The 11,593-nt window shown below is 54.0% G+C and overlaps 3 protein-coding genes across 3 annotated transcripts; all 3 read left to right on the forward strand.

Annotated features, from left to right (window-relative positions):
• Positions 1-289: 289 nt before the first annotated feature.
• On the forward strand, positions 290-1,244 carry IWZ02DRAFT_191044 (uncharacterized protein). The gene has a single exon (XM_066762437.1). It carries the CDS (start codon positions 443-445, stop codon positions 1,055-1,057), a length of 615 nt encoding a protein of 204 aa, XP_066625557.1. The 5' UTR covers positions 290-442; the 3' UTR covers positions 1,058-1,244.
• An 877-nt stretch (positions 1,245-2,121) lies between these two features.
• IWZ02DRAFT_431059 (Hamartin protein-domain-containing protein) lies at positions 2,122-5,543 on the forward strand (the record flags this gene model as incomplete). The annotated part of the gene is made up of 4 exons (XM_066766128.1): positions 2,122-2,132; positions 2,193-2,721; positions 2,797-5,389; positions 5,443-5,543. 4 exons carry the CDS (start codon positions 2,122-2,124, stop codon positions 5,541-5,543), a joined length of 3,234 nt encoding a protein of 1,077 aa, XP_066625558.1.
• A 3,530-nt stretch (positions 5,544-9,073) lies between these two features.
• IWZ02DRAFT_373130 (glucose oxidase) lies at positions 9,074-10,994 on the forward strand (the record flags this gene model as incomplete). Its single annotated transcript, XM_066764682.1, has 3 exons — positions 9,074-9,431; positions 9,482-10,088; positions 10,151-10,994. The coding sequence occupies 3 exons, from the start codon at positions 9,074-9,076 to the stop codon at positions 10,992-10,994; spliced, it is 1,809 nt and encodes a 602-aa protein (XP_066625559.1).
• Positions 10,995-11,593: the final 599 nt, after the last annotated feature.

Genomic DNA, 11,593 nt, shown 5'->3' on the forward strand with positions numbered 1-11,593 from the left:
CCGGGGATGTCGGTGGGGTTGAGTCTGATGTGATGACATGGCGATCATGTCGGGCAGTCTTTATCCTTGCAGGGTGTTGATCTGATGCGTGGATGGGTGGTGGAGTGGGTTGCGCTGTTTGTTGCCTGGCACTCATCTGCTGGGTAATTACCTACCAGTTTGGTCTCCGACTTATCGCGAACGAGTTGCGATTGCTGGTCATGGTGGCGTGGGGGGTCGGAGTCGCCGGTTGCTTCACAGAACAGGTAGCTACCTATCGAAGCGACGGTTGGGGCCGTCGATGGCTGGTAGAGGTCTCGGGGGACGTATGGGGCGTTTTCGCTGCGGGTGGGTTTGTATCAAGCTGAGCCCACTCAGAGACGGAATCAAACGAGACGACTTGTGAGTGGATGGATGGGTGGGATTGGCAGCTTGTGGACACCACGGTAGACACGGCGCCTGCATGAGATGCCTGCCCCATGGCATTTTCTCCGGTCAGATCCTAGTCTCCTCTTTGACTGTAGAGATGGATGTTGTTGTTGATGCGAGAAACGCGCGACGACGAGGCGATGGACGGACGAACGACAGACATTTTCACTCGACGCATGCTGCGTGGTACGGCCACAGCCTGACGCATGTACATGCTATTTGCAGTGACAGCCTGTCTGCCTGGCCGTGGTCTGCTCTGTGTGCTGTGCGTCGACCAAGGTCCTCGCTCCCCAGCTGGCCAGGCAAGGCAGATCATGGACGCTGTGCACAGTTCGCCGTGAGCAGTGAGACGAGCAGGCGGGCGCCGCTGCCCGAAAAGCTTAGCTCCTGTTTGGAGAAATTCTGCATGTTCCAGCGTATTGCAAGACATGACGGGAGGCGCCCGCCGCCGCCATGTCTCTTTGGATTTGAATGCGTGGGATTGACAGATGTTCTCACATGCCGCCAGTCGATGATGGCTCCGCCGAACGTGAACCGTACGAGGACCATTGCTGCCGCTTTGCAAGGTGCAAATATTGCCTCTGCAGATGCTGCTTGCTGGCCCTGTGTTCGTCTGCACTGGGAACGCCGTTTTCGTGCCACGTCCTGATGCACGACTTCATAGGTAGCCGGGATGTGGAAAATCGACAAGCTGCCGAGGCGACGCTCCTTGCATGGGCCTGGCTGGGAGAATTTCCGCAAACTCGGATCGTTTGGATTCAACCGATAGCATTGCCCGATTGCCTGGCTGTTTGGAGGAAATCGGTTGCAAGTCGCCATGGCTTGGGCTGGGGGCGTGGATAAGACGCCGCAGCATTGACCCTCTCTCTGGATGGCATCCCGAGTCAACTCGCAGTTGAGAAAAAAGTCGGTGAATCCATAGGTTGCAGGAGCATACAGCGGGGGATCATCATCGACTCAATCGCGAGTCTGGTCCGGGATCGATACGACAGGATTCAGTCATGGTGAAGATTTGACGAGAGTCATGGCGGCCGGATGAGGGCGTTTTTGAGGAAGGTCAGGAAGAGGCTTGACGAGCGGTTGTTTCCTCGCAAATGGACAGCTGCAGGTGGCGCGCAGCAGCGGTGCAACGGGCCAGGGGCAAAGCACCTCAGAGCACTCCAGTCTGTCGCAACAGGTGACGTTATGGTGGCCCTTTGGCGTCGCCAGGAAGACCCTAGGAGGCGGCGGGCAGCGAGTGATGAGGTGGGACAGCGGGCAGCAGACTTGTCGTGGTTGTAGATACACACACACACACACACACACACACACACACACACACACACACACACACACTTGACACCTAGCTATCTCATCTGGAGTTGAGCGAGCGAGCGAGCGAGTGGAGCCCACACTGCCCTTGTGCTTCTCTCCCACGCGTCGAGCACAATCAATTTATGCAACAATAAAAGCCCAGCCCAGCGCATTTCCCAGCTGGTTCTCTGTAAAAGCCGCGGCGGGCACCCCGCCGGACTAGAGACCCTGTTGGCCACTGACCTGCCTCTCCACCTCTTCTCCGCCTTCACAACCCAAGTGCTGTGACTCCACCCTGCGCCTCTACTGTCACCTCCCGCCGACCATGAGAACCTTCGACCCTGCACCACCCCATATTTTCACTCTGTAGCAACCCGCGACCAACTTCGTGCCCACCTGCAAGCTCCACAACCTCACCCAATGGCCTCCGGGTAGGTCCTATGACCGAGTGCCACCAAGTCAGCGCGCAACTAACATTGGAATGTACCTAGGGCCGTCAAGGAAGCCGCCAAGGCCATCGACGCGGCTTTCGCCGGCCCGGAAGTTGTCTATCTGCTGCCCGGAAAGCTTCAACGCACCCTCGAGAAGCTCCTCGAGAACGTACACGAACTGGAAGACGCCGATTCTCAACGCCTCCACGAAGACCTTCTTGCTACCTACCAAAACCACGTCCACGACGAACCCGCCAAGCGCGCACCCTTTCTCCATGCCCTACGACTTTTGCGACCCGCGATCAAAGGAGGATCCAAGCTTTCGGAGTGGTGGGACGTCTTGATAGGTTCCGTGGTCGATGGTGTAGGCTTCAAGAGGGTGGAAATTGAAGATGCCTCGGAGTTCGTACTCGGTGTGTTGGCTTTTGACGCCAATGGCGAGCATTCAGTCTGGCAGGCAGCTGCAGCAGCCTCGTATTTGCAAAAGCTGCTGAATCGATATCTGCACCACACCCGCTTGCCAACCGCCGAAGAAGATGTGATTACCACCCAGGACGAGTACATGGCTAGCCAGATTGAGGCTATACTCGTGTCGTATGGACGCAAGAGACCAAAGGCAAGATTTCCATTCCACCAGCCCCAGCTCTCTCTAACAACCCATTAGGAACTTCTTCTTGCCCTGAACGACCTCTTCATTCAGGCAAGGCATCGGGCGCAAGCCCTCAGCCTGCTCAGCGCCTTCGTCCGCAGACAACCACCTCGCCTCTACCTCGTTCTCGAAACTCCCCTCATCGACAGCCTCAAGAAATGTTTAATGATTGACAAGTCGGGAACGGTCGTCGAACTGGCCCTGACTGTCCTCATCATGTTCCTTCCACACATTACGTCGGCACTATTCGCCTGTCTACCGAAGCTGTTCCTCATCTACACGCGCGTTTTGTGCTGGGACCAAGTCATTGCACCCGCCCCCGAATACCCAGCGAACCTAGATTGTGAGGCAGTGGGCGGTGATGCGACAGACGAGGATGATGATGAGAGCCACGATCCGACCTGGGACAAGCTGGACGTGACGTATGGCAATCCCAACGACAACCCCGAGACGGCAGCACCCGGTGCCCTTTACTTTTTCACTTTTCTTTATGGACTCTTCCCCCTGAATTTCATGAGCTACGTGCGCGCGCCACGTAAATGGCTGAAAAGCATCAACTACCTCGAGGCCGACGACCTCATCCTGGACAAGGATGCTCTGAGGAAACGCACCGAGGCATTCCGACAAGTGCATCTTCTCCACCCTCATTTCTTCACATCCACGCCAGAGGAAGAGTTGAGTGAGACTCGGTTTCTCAAAAGCGAGCCAGCAGATGTTGTCATAGACTGCATGGGTTTATGCATGGCAGTATCCTCTTCCCTCGAGGACCCGGGTCCACCACCAACAACAAAACTTCCAGAAGTACCGCAAACTTTGGTCCCGACTGACAGCATCCCTGGTCTGCCCGTGGACGACGACGTTACCCTCGCCAATAGCGCAAGCTCGCCAACTGGGACCAGGTCCAACGGCACTTGGCGAAACACCCAATCCACCGCTTTTACGAATGACTCTTGCGGAACGCATCACGCGCCCCATCTCCCTGACAGTTCCTCTTATCCCGACTCTGTTCAAGGGGCCGGCAAGCCTGTAGATAGCCCGACTCTTCCAGCTGTAGAGGGGCGCAGTATTGCGGAAGAGGCAGTACAGTCCGATGAGGGTGCGCATGATCCCGATGCACAAAACGCACCTAAATCTGCGCGTCTAGAGTCGTTCGCGCAGGCCCTGTCCACAAATCCGAATTCGGTTTCTCCCGCGCACGATCGCTTGGCGCAGAACATTGCCACTCTACAGCGTGAGGTTATGCTTTTGCGAAACGACTTGAATTTTGAACGCTACCTGAAGAGCCAGCACCTGTCGCACATTGGCCATCTACAACAAAAGCACATCAAGGAAGCAACATTCGAAGCCGAAACGCAAAATTTGATCAACACAAATCGCATCCTCAAAGCTAAGCTGCAAAAGGCAAACGAAGTCAACGCTCAACTCAAGAAGGAGGCCACGACCACAAGAAATCAACACAAGAAGTGGGAAGGAGAAGTCAAAAGTCGAATTACATCGTTTCAAAAGGATTCGACAACATGGAATTCTAGTGAAGCCTCGCTTCGTGAGAACCTTGAAGCGGCAAAGAAGGACATTGCAACTTTGAAAAAGAAGGTCGCCGAAACCGAGGCCAAGGAGCTGAATGCTAGAATTCACCTCGGGCAAAAGGAGGCTGAGATTGAGGAGGTGGACATCTTGCGCAAAGAAGTCGACGATCTACAGCGGAGGCTTCGCGAGTTTGAATTGAAAGAGCTCAACTTTGAGCAAATGCAGGAGGATAGCGAACTTTTGCGAGGCGAACTGAAGCTTGCCAACGAGAGACTGAGGAGCCGCGACTATGAACGGGAACGATTGGCCAAGTCGTACGAGCGCAAGTTTGCCGAGTTGGAGGCCCTTTCTGGAGCGTTCTCGAAGAGCGCCAATGACGAGGTACCGGAAAGCGTTCAGCAGATGATCGACTCTGCCTTGGCTGCAAGCAACTCCAAGCTTGTCCAGCTGCGCAAGACCCACAATCGCCTGCTTCACCGCTTCACAGGGCTAGAGGTACACAGCCAAGCTTTGGAGGCTGAATTGGCTTACCTGCGAGGACGCCAAAACGGAAACGGCCACAGCCATGATGATCCCCCAAGCCCTTCTGGAAACGACTCAGCGCCTGGACTTTTGAAAATACGTTCAAACAGTCTGGCCGGAGGCCATAGCCTCTCGAGTAGTCGCGGTGGAGGCTCGAGCTTTGCAACCCGTTTCGGTCATCGTCATTTTAATGAATCTCTTCGTAGCGACGACGAGTTCATGGAGGACGAGCAAAGCGAATTCAACGACCAAGCCTCATCCTTCTCTGGACCCAGCTTCAAAACCTACAATGGTAGGCCTGAAAGGAGCGAATCTTTGCCTGCTCGTGGGTTTCACCATGACCCGGACCTCATCAGCCCGACTACAGTCAAGGAAAGCCCATGGAGCGAGAACCATCAATCAAAATCGTACAGCTTCAATCAAACGGAGCCCCTGGGCCAGTCTGACGAGCGGAGCACATTGAGCGGTGAGTCCGCGACGGCCAGTGGCAGTGAATTGAACAGAGACAAGTCGAATCCGAGGGTCAATCCGAAATCCGAGACCAGAGTCTACGGGCGAGGTACGTCTTTTACGCCGCGAAAACCAAAGTTACCCTTCTAACTTGGTACAAAGGTGGCGCTCAGAACATTGGCGTCAAGAAAAAGGACGACAAGCCCAAATCGGGCGGCGGTGGCTTCAGAGGCTTCAAGGGCCTCATGTCTCATAACTCTTGATGTTGGACTCACCGCTTGATTGCCTGCTTGCTCGCTTTCGCAGGCTGCTCGCCTTGTCCATTTCCGGTTTTCGGAGTATGTTTGCAATGGGCTCATGTCTTCTGTGGGAGGTTTTTTGATCACGGTTTCAAAAGTCACGGTCGGCTGCTTGCTCGATTGATTAATTTGTCTTACAAACGGTTTTGGGTATGCCTGGGGCAGGCAAGCATTTGGCATCAGAGGAGTTTCTGGTAGCAGCAGAAGCCAGCTTCTGAATCAACCTGGCTGGCAGGTAGGGTTATGCACTCTTCTCGTTTGTCCTTCGTTTCTTCACCAAGAAAAGCTTCCTCAACAAATTTTTGGGCATGACACATAGCGCTGCAATTTTCTTGTTTGCTGGCATCTTGCACTTGCACAGCTTTCGAGCACAAAAAAGTCCTGCCGCTGCCCGCCGCTCCGTCTGCCTCGTCTTCCGCATCCAGTCTGCAAAGCAGCATCACAGAAGCGAATCAGCGGCGTCGCGTCCGCATCTTTTCCATTCTTTGATTTTTACTTTTTCGGCTCCCGCATTCGCCATCCCTTTTCTTGCATGGTTCGCTTGACAACCTGCGCAATGTCGCGGCACTCTGTGGTGTGGGGCTCGTGCCCAAGACAAGCAAGCAGAAGAATCACGCTTTCTCTCGACTTTCTTCTTTTTTGGCTCGACGATCCTGGTAGCGAGTGGGGCGCTCGCTCGCTCGCTGCCGCTTGATTGAAGGTTGCACAAGCAGCCTGCTCGCTTCCGAGAGTGGGGAGAGTGCAAGCCAGGGCGGGCACCAATTCAATACCCGTCAATTGTTGACAACATCGGTTGTCAACGTCAACGTCAATCAATTCAATTGACACTTCTGATTCGTCAACGCAACGCAATCTGACTCTTTGGTTGATTAAAATGATGGATGAATTACTAACGGGCAGTTCAGGCTAAGGTTTTTAGGTTATAGGGCTAACCTAAGGGGCTACCTCCTACTAATACTACCTATTTCTATATTATATACGTTTCTTATAGTCTCTCCTACGAGTAAGAGTAGTAGGTAAGATTTTTAGAATTGGTATTAAGCTAGGGGAGAAAAGTAGTTTATAGTAATGGCCGTTTTTGGCGCCAAATTCAGTACTACTATCGGTCAATTTTTTTTCAATTCAATTCAACTCAACACAATCCATCCCCTCTATTGTCAACACAGTACAGACCGGCAGTTGACACCGTCAATTCAACCCAACTTGGAGGCCCTGTTGATTGAATTGAATTGATGCCCACCCTGGTGCAAGCGCACGTAATTTTCCTTTTGGCATTTCCGACAGCGTGGGACGGGACGGGACAGCATGGGGGGGGGGGGGTGGGATGGATGGGACGAGATGACTGCCCTCCCGCCTCCTCGCCTACCTGTTTGGCGTCAAAAAAGCAAAGCTCCACACGTTCAGGGAGCGATGGGTAGGATTTGATTGGGCTGCGACGAGATGATGGTCTTTTGGAACGAACGAACGGAGGAGCGATCGATTCGAAAAGCAAAAAGCAATGCGGACGAAAATAAAATCAAGGGGAAAAGGGAAAAAAAAAAAAAAAAAAAAAAAAAAAAAAAAAAAAAAAAAAACTGGCTTTCCCGTCCCAACGGCCGTGGATGGAGCCAGGCCAGGCAGCCACAACAGCGCGGGCAGCGAGAGTGCGATCCAAAAGCAATGAGAGAGGTGCGTCTGTCGGTTGGCTGGCTTGCTTGTCTTTCGTCGTTTGTCGTTCCCGACTGACTAGTAAGTTTGGCTCGTGGCACTGCTGCTGTGCTGGACTGGATTGAGCAGGGCAGCAATCAGTCTTCTGGGTGAGCGACACGCCAGGGGGTAGAGGTGGGCATGGGAGAGACGGATGGAAAGAAGCAAAGCTTGCGGGTGGTGTGATGGGGTTTGTTTGTCCTTCTGTCTCTCGTCTTGCCTCAACCCTCTTTGCCTGACTTCTCCTATGTGCTGTGCTGTACGTACGGAGGCATCAACTTGTCTTCTTAGATTGTATCGCTTCCCAGCATTCTACGTGCCTGTCTGTAGGTCGGGAGCAGCACGAATTGCGGTTTGGACTTCATCTGTCGTCGTCGTTGCGAGTTTGTCGACATGCCACCGCGCAAGTGCGACTTCTTGATCTGTTGCCGTTACCTTTGGACGTGGGATGCCATTGACAATGCTGCCGACCATTTCTTCATCACCAGATCCAATTTTCCCATTCGTGTCTGGCTTTTCACTCCGCTCGCAGAAGCAGAATGGCCGGCGATATTGCACAGGTTTTCTGCAGCGAAGACGAGGAGGAGCCGTGTATGGGCGTGCTTCAAAGCTAATGTACTCCTCCACTCTTGTGACTTTGAATCCAAGCGTCTCAGTCGTGTCGAAAAGACCTTTGACCTTTTCCCCTGCGCTGGCAGAAATGAAGCGATCAGGCCAAAAGCCGACAGAAAGGCTGTCGTACCAACGAACCACAGACAAATGATTACGGCTTTTATTTGTCCAATATGCATCTACGTTTTGCAAAATTTCCCTCTTTCTTTCCTCTCCCACTCCGCCATTCTTCGAATCATGATCTCACGGCTAGCTTATCAAGGCGAGGCGTGCAGCGCGCAGCCAAGCGACGCACAGTGCGACTAGGGACAAGGCGTTCTCGCACGTCGAAACAGCGCGCTCGTGTCCGGAAATAAATCACGTCGACGCTGCTGCATCGCCGTCATTGGCACAGTACGAGACCCACCTGGTGCTGTATATCTCGACTCCATGTCCAGACCGACATGGAGCTAGTCGCAGCACTGGTTGCTCGGTTGGTGAGCTGGTCAATTGAGCCTTTTGATCCGTGTCTTTATCTCTGTCGCTTTTCTTGAGTTGAATTGGTGAGATTAATCGCATTTGAGCTCGGGTTTCAATCGTTGTAAGTCTTGTTCGTGCGAGCTGCCATGCTGAATTGGTCGTTGGTGGCTAAGTGCTTCTAGGTGCTTTTGGATCCATCGCTACCTAGTCCCATTGCTACTTCATTCGACGATGCCTCGCGCCTTTTCGCGTTGACAAGGACGACAATCTCTTTCCTGTGACGAAAACTGCTTTGCGCTTGACGGTTCTCGATCTGTTGTTGCGCTTTCCCTTTCCTCTCCACGCTGTCACCATCATAGACGGACCACCTTTACTGCTTCTCCCTCTTTCCCTTTTCGCTCATCCATCGAAAACGACACGTTAAGAAACCGCGAACTCGTTGGTTCATGACGAACCCAATATTTTGGTCACCACACCCCATCTTCCACGGTACAGTCCCTTTTGCACGTTGATTGGCCGATTGCGCACAGGACAACGGACTTACATCTCCTCAGATAAATTCTGGGTAGCCTTTTCGCCCCCCTCCTCGATAAATAGGCCGTTTCATTCGTGTTGCTGGTTACACAGAAGGGAGCTGGTTTTTTGCGAGCAGAAAAGTCGAGCGAGGCCGTAAAAAGGGCAGCGAGCTGAGGAGCACTCAGTGCAGTCTGGAGCCCAAACCTCAAAATCCTCCAATCATGGTGCGCTGCAAAGGTCTCATCTATCTTTCTCTATTCTTCTTGGCCGCGAAAGCGTCGAGTGAAGCCGTCTCAAGAGCCGATTCGAGCAGCTACGACTACATCGTCGTCGGCGGAGGCACCTGCGGGCTCGTGGTGGCGAGTCGACTGAGCGAGAACACCAACGTCAGCGTGCTGGTCATCGAAGCTGGAGGGTCGGTCTACGACAATCCGCACGTCACGTCGCCGTCGGGGTACTCGACTGCGTTTGGGACGCCGATTGATTGGAATTACACGACGACGGCGCAGTCGCATGCGAATGGCAAGACGCAGACCTTGCACCAGGGCAAGGCCATTGGCGGGACAAGCACAATAAACGGTAAGTTATTGGGCGTGGAATGTGGCTTTGATTGACTGATATGGTGCAAGGAATGTCGTACACCAGAGCAGACGCGGCGCAAATCGACGCGTGGGAGAAGATAGGAAACGCGGGTTGGAACTGGGACAATCTCTACCCCTACTACCGCAAGCACGAGAGCTTTGAGATTCCGGACGAGCAGCAGGAGAAGGGCGGCTCGTCGTACATTTCCTCCTTTCACGGTTTTGAGGGACCGGTAAAGGTTGGTTGGCCCCTGGACCAGTCTGCCAACGCCCTCGGCTCTACGCTGCAGTCCACGTATGAGGCTTTGGGCATACCGGCTTCGAAGGATGTGAATGGAGGGAACTTGAGAGGCTCGACGGCTTATCCAAAGACTGTTGATGAGGGCGCCAATGTCAGACATGATGCCGCGCGGGCGTATTTCTGGCCGCACTATCCGACTCGATTGAATCTTGCGCTGGCGAGTGGGACAACGGTGAAGAGGCTGGTATGGAGTGATGATGAAGACGCAGACGGAAATGTTGTTGCCAAGGCCGTGGAAGTTGTGGCAGCAAATGGCACGATTAGCACGCTCGAAGCAAAGAAAGGGGTTGTGGTCTCTGCTGGTGCCATTCGCACACCACAGCTCTTGGAGTTGTCAGGGGTGGGGAATCCAAAGTAAGTATACACTCGCCACGTCTGAGCAGTTCATTCAAGGGGTAAATGCTGACTTGGAGAAGAATACTCTCCAAACACAACATAACGACCCGCGTATCTCTTCCCGGCGTCGGAGAGAACCTGATAGACCAGAACAACAACGGGCTCACCTACCCCATCACGACCGGGCAATCTTACAACGGCGGCGCCCCCGTAGCAGCCTATCCCAACGTGACCGACCTCTTCGGCAACAGCACCAACACCATCGCCTCATCCATCCTCGCCTCGCTCCCCTCATACGCCGAAACCCTTGCCGCCCAAAACCACAACGCAACAAGCAGCAGCGCCCTCCTCTCCCTCCTACGCGTCCAACACGCCCTCCTCTTCGAATCCCACGTCGCCGCCGCCGAAATCCTGCACTACCCCAACGGCCAAACCGTCGGCTCCGAATTCTGGAGCACCCTGCCCTTCTCGCGAGGCGGCGTGCACATTTCGTCGGCCGATTGGCGCGCCCAGCCGCGCATCGACCCCAAGTATTTCATGCTCGACTACGACGCTCAGTCGCAGGTCGCCGTAGCGCGCTACATGCGCCGCCTGTACGCCACGGCGCCTTTGAGCGGCCTCGCCGGCGCCGAGACGTGGCCGGGCACCGAAAGCGTGCCCGCGGATGCCGACGACGCGACGTGGAGTCGGTGGCTGAAGGCGAACTACCGCAGCAATTTCCATTTGCTGAGTTCGGCGGCTATGATGCCGCGGGATATGGGAGGCGTTGTGAGTGAGAGGTTGAAGGTGTATGGGACGGCGAATGTGCGGATTGTGGATGCGAGTGTGCTCCCGTTTCAGGTTTCCGGGCATTTGATGAGTACGCTGTATGCTGTGGCGGAGAGGGCGAGCGATTTGATCAAGGAAGATGAGGGCGTGGTTTGAGGGAGGTGAGAGAGGCTTGTGTAAAACTGTTGGAGTGTGATGGGCAGAGTGGACATGACAGAAGGCGTGCAGTAGTAGCAATCACCGGTTAGCATAAGGAATCACTAAGAAGGCTCACGCACTTCAAGTCTTTGTATTGTTAGTATTTCATGCAAAGTCGCAAGTAATCACTCAAACCACAGTCCGCGGGTGGCCAGAGTGGACGCGTGGTGTGGGCAGTGAATCACAGAGACTTTGAGGGCGATGGATTGAATTACTTCAAGCGCAAAAGGGAAGGAGGGCTGGCCAAAGGATCTTTTTTAGGCAATGCTGCAAGGCAGCGTTCGAGTCGGGGGTCGCGCACGTTGTTGATGATTCGTTTTAATCTTTGCGTGCATTTGCTGTCGTTTTGCTGTTTGTTTGGCGAGGAGAGGTAGTGTGCTGGAGCTCGAATGCTCCTTGTCCGTCCGCCTGCCATCTGTTTTTTGTGTGCCGTGGATTTGGTCACCACTAGGAGACCAGACGCTGAGCGTAAAATTCTTCCGAATTTCTCTGTAGGATCATATTCAAGGGGCTCGTCATCCAACACAGGATGAGCCCGTCTTCCAAGACGTGCGTGC

Source organism: Phyllosticta citriasiana (genome assembly GCF_038021145.1).
Source record: "Phyllosticta citriasiana strain CBS 120426 chromosome Unknown IWZ02scaffold_3, whole genome shotgun sequence".
Lineage (NCBI taxonomy): Eukaryota > Fungi > Ascomycota > Dothideomycetes > Botryosphaeriales > Phyllostictaceae > Phyllosticta > Phyllosticta citriasiana.

Excerpts from the sequence above, each read along its gene's own strand:
- IWZ02DRAFT_191044 (XM_066762437.1), top strand. The coding sequence starts at position 443 with ATGAGATGCCTGCCCCATGGCATTTTCTCCGGTCAGATCCTAGTCTCC.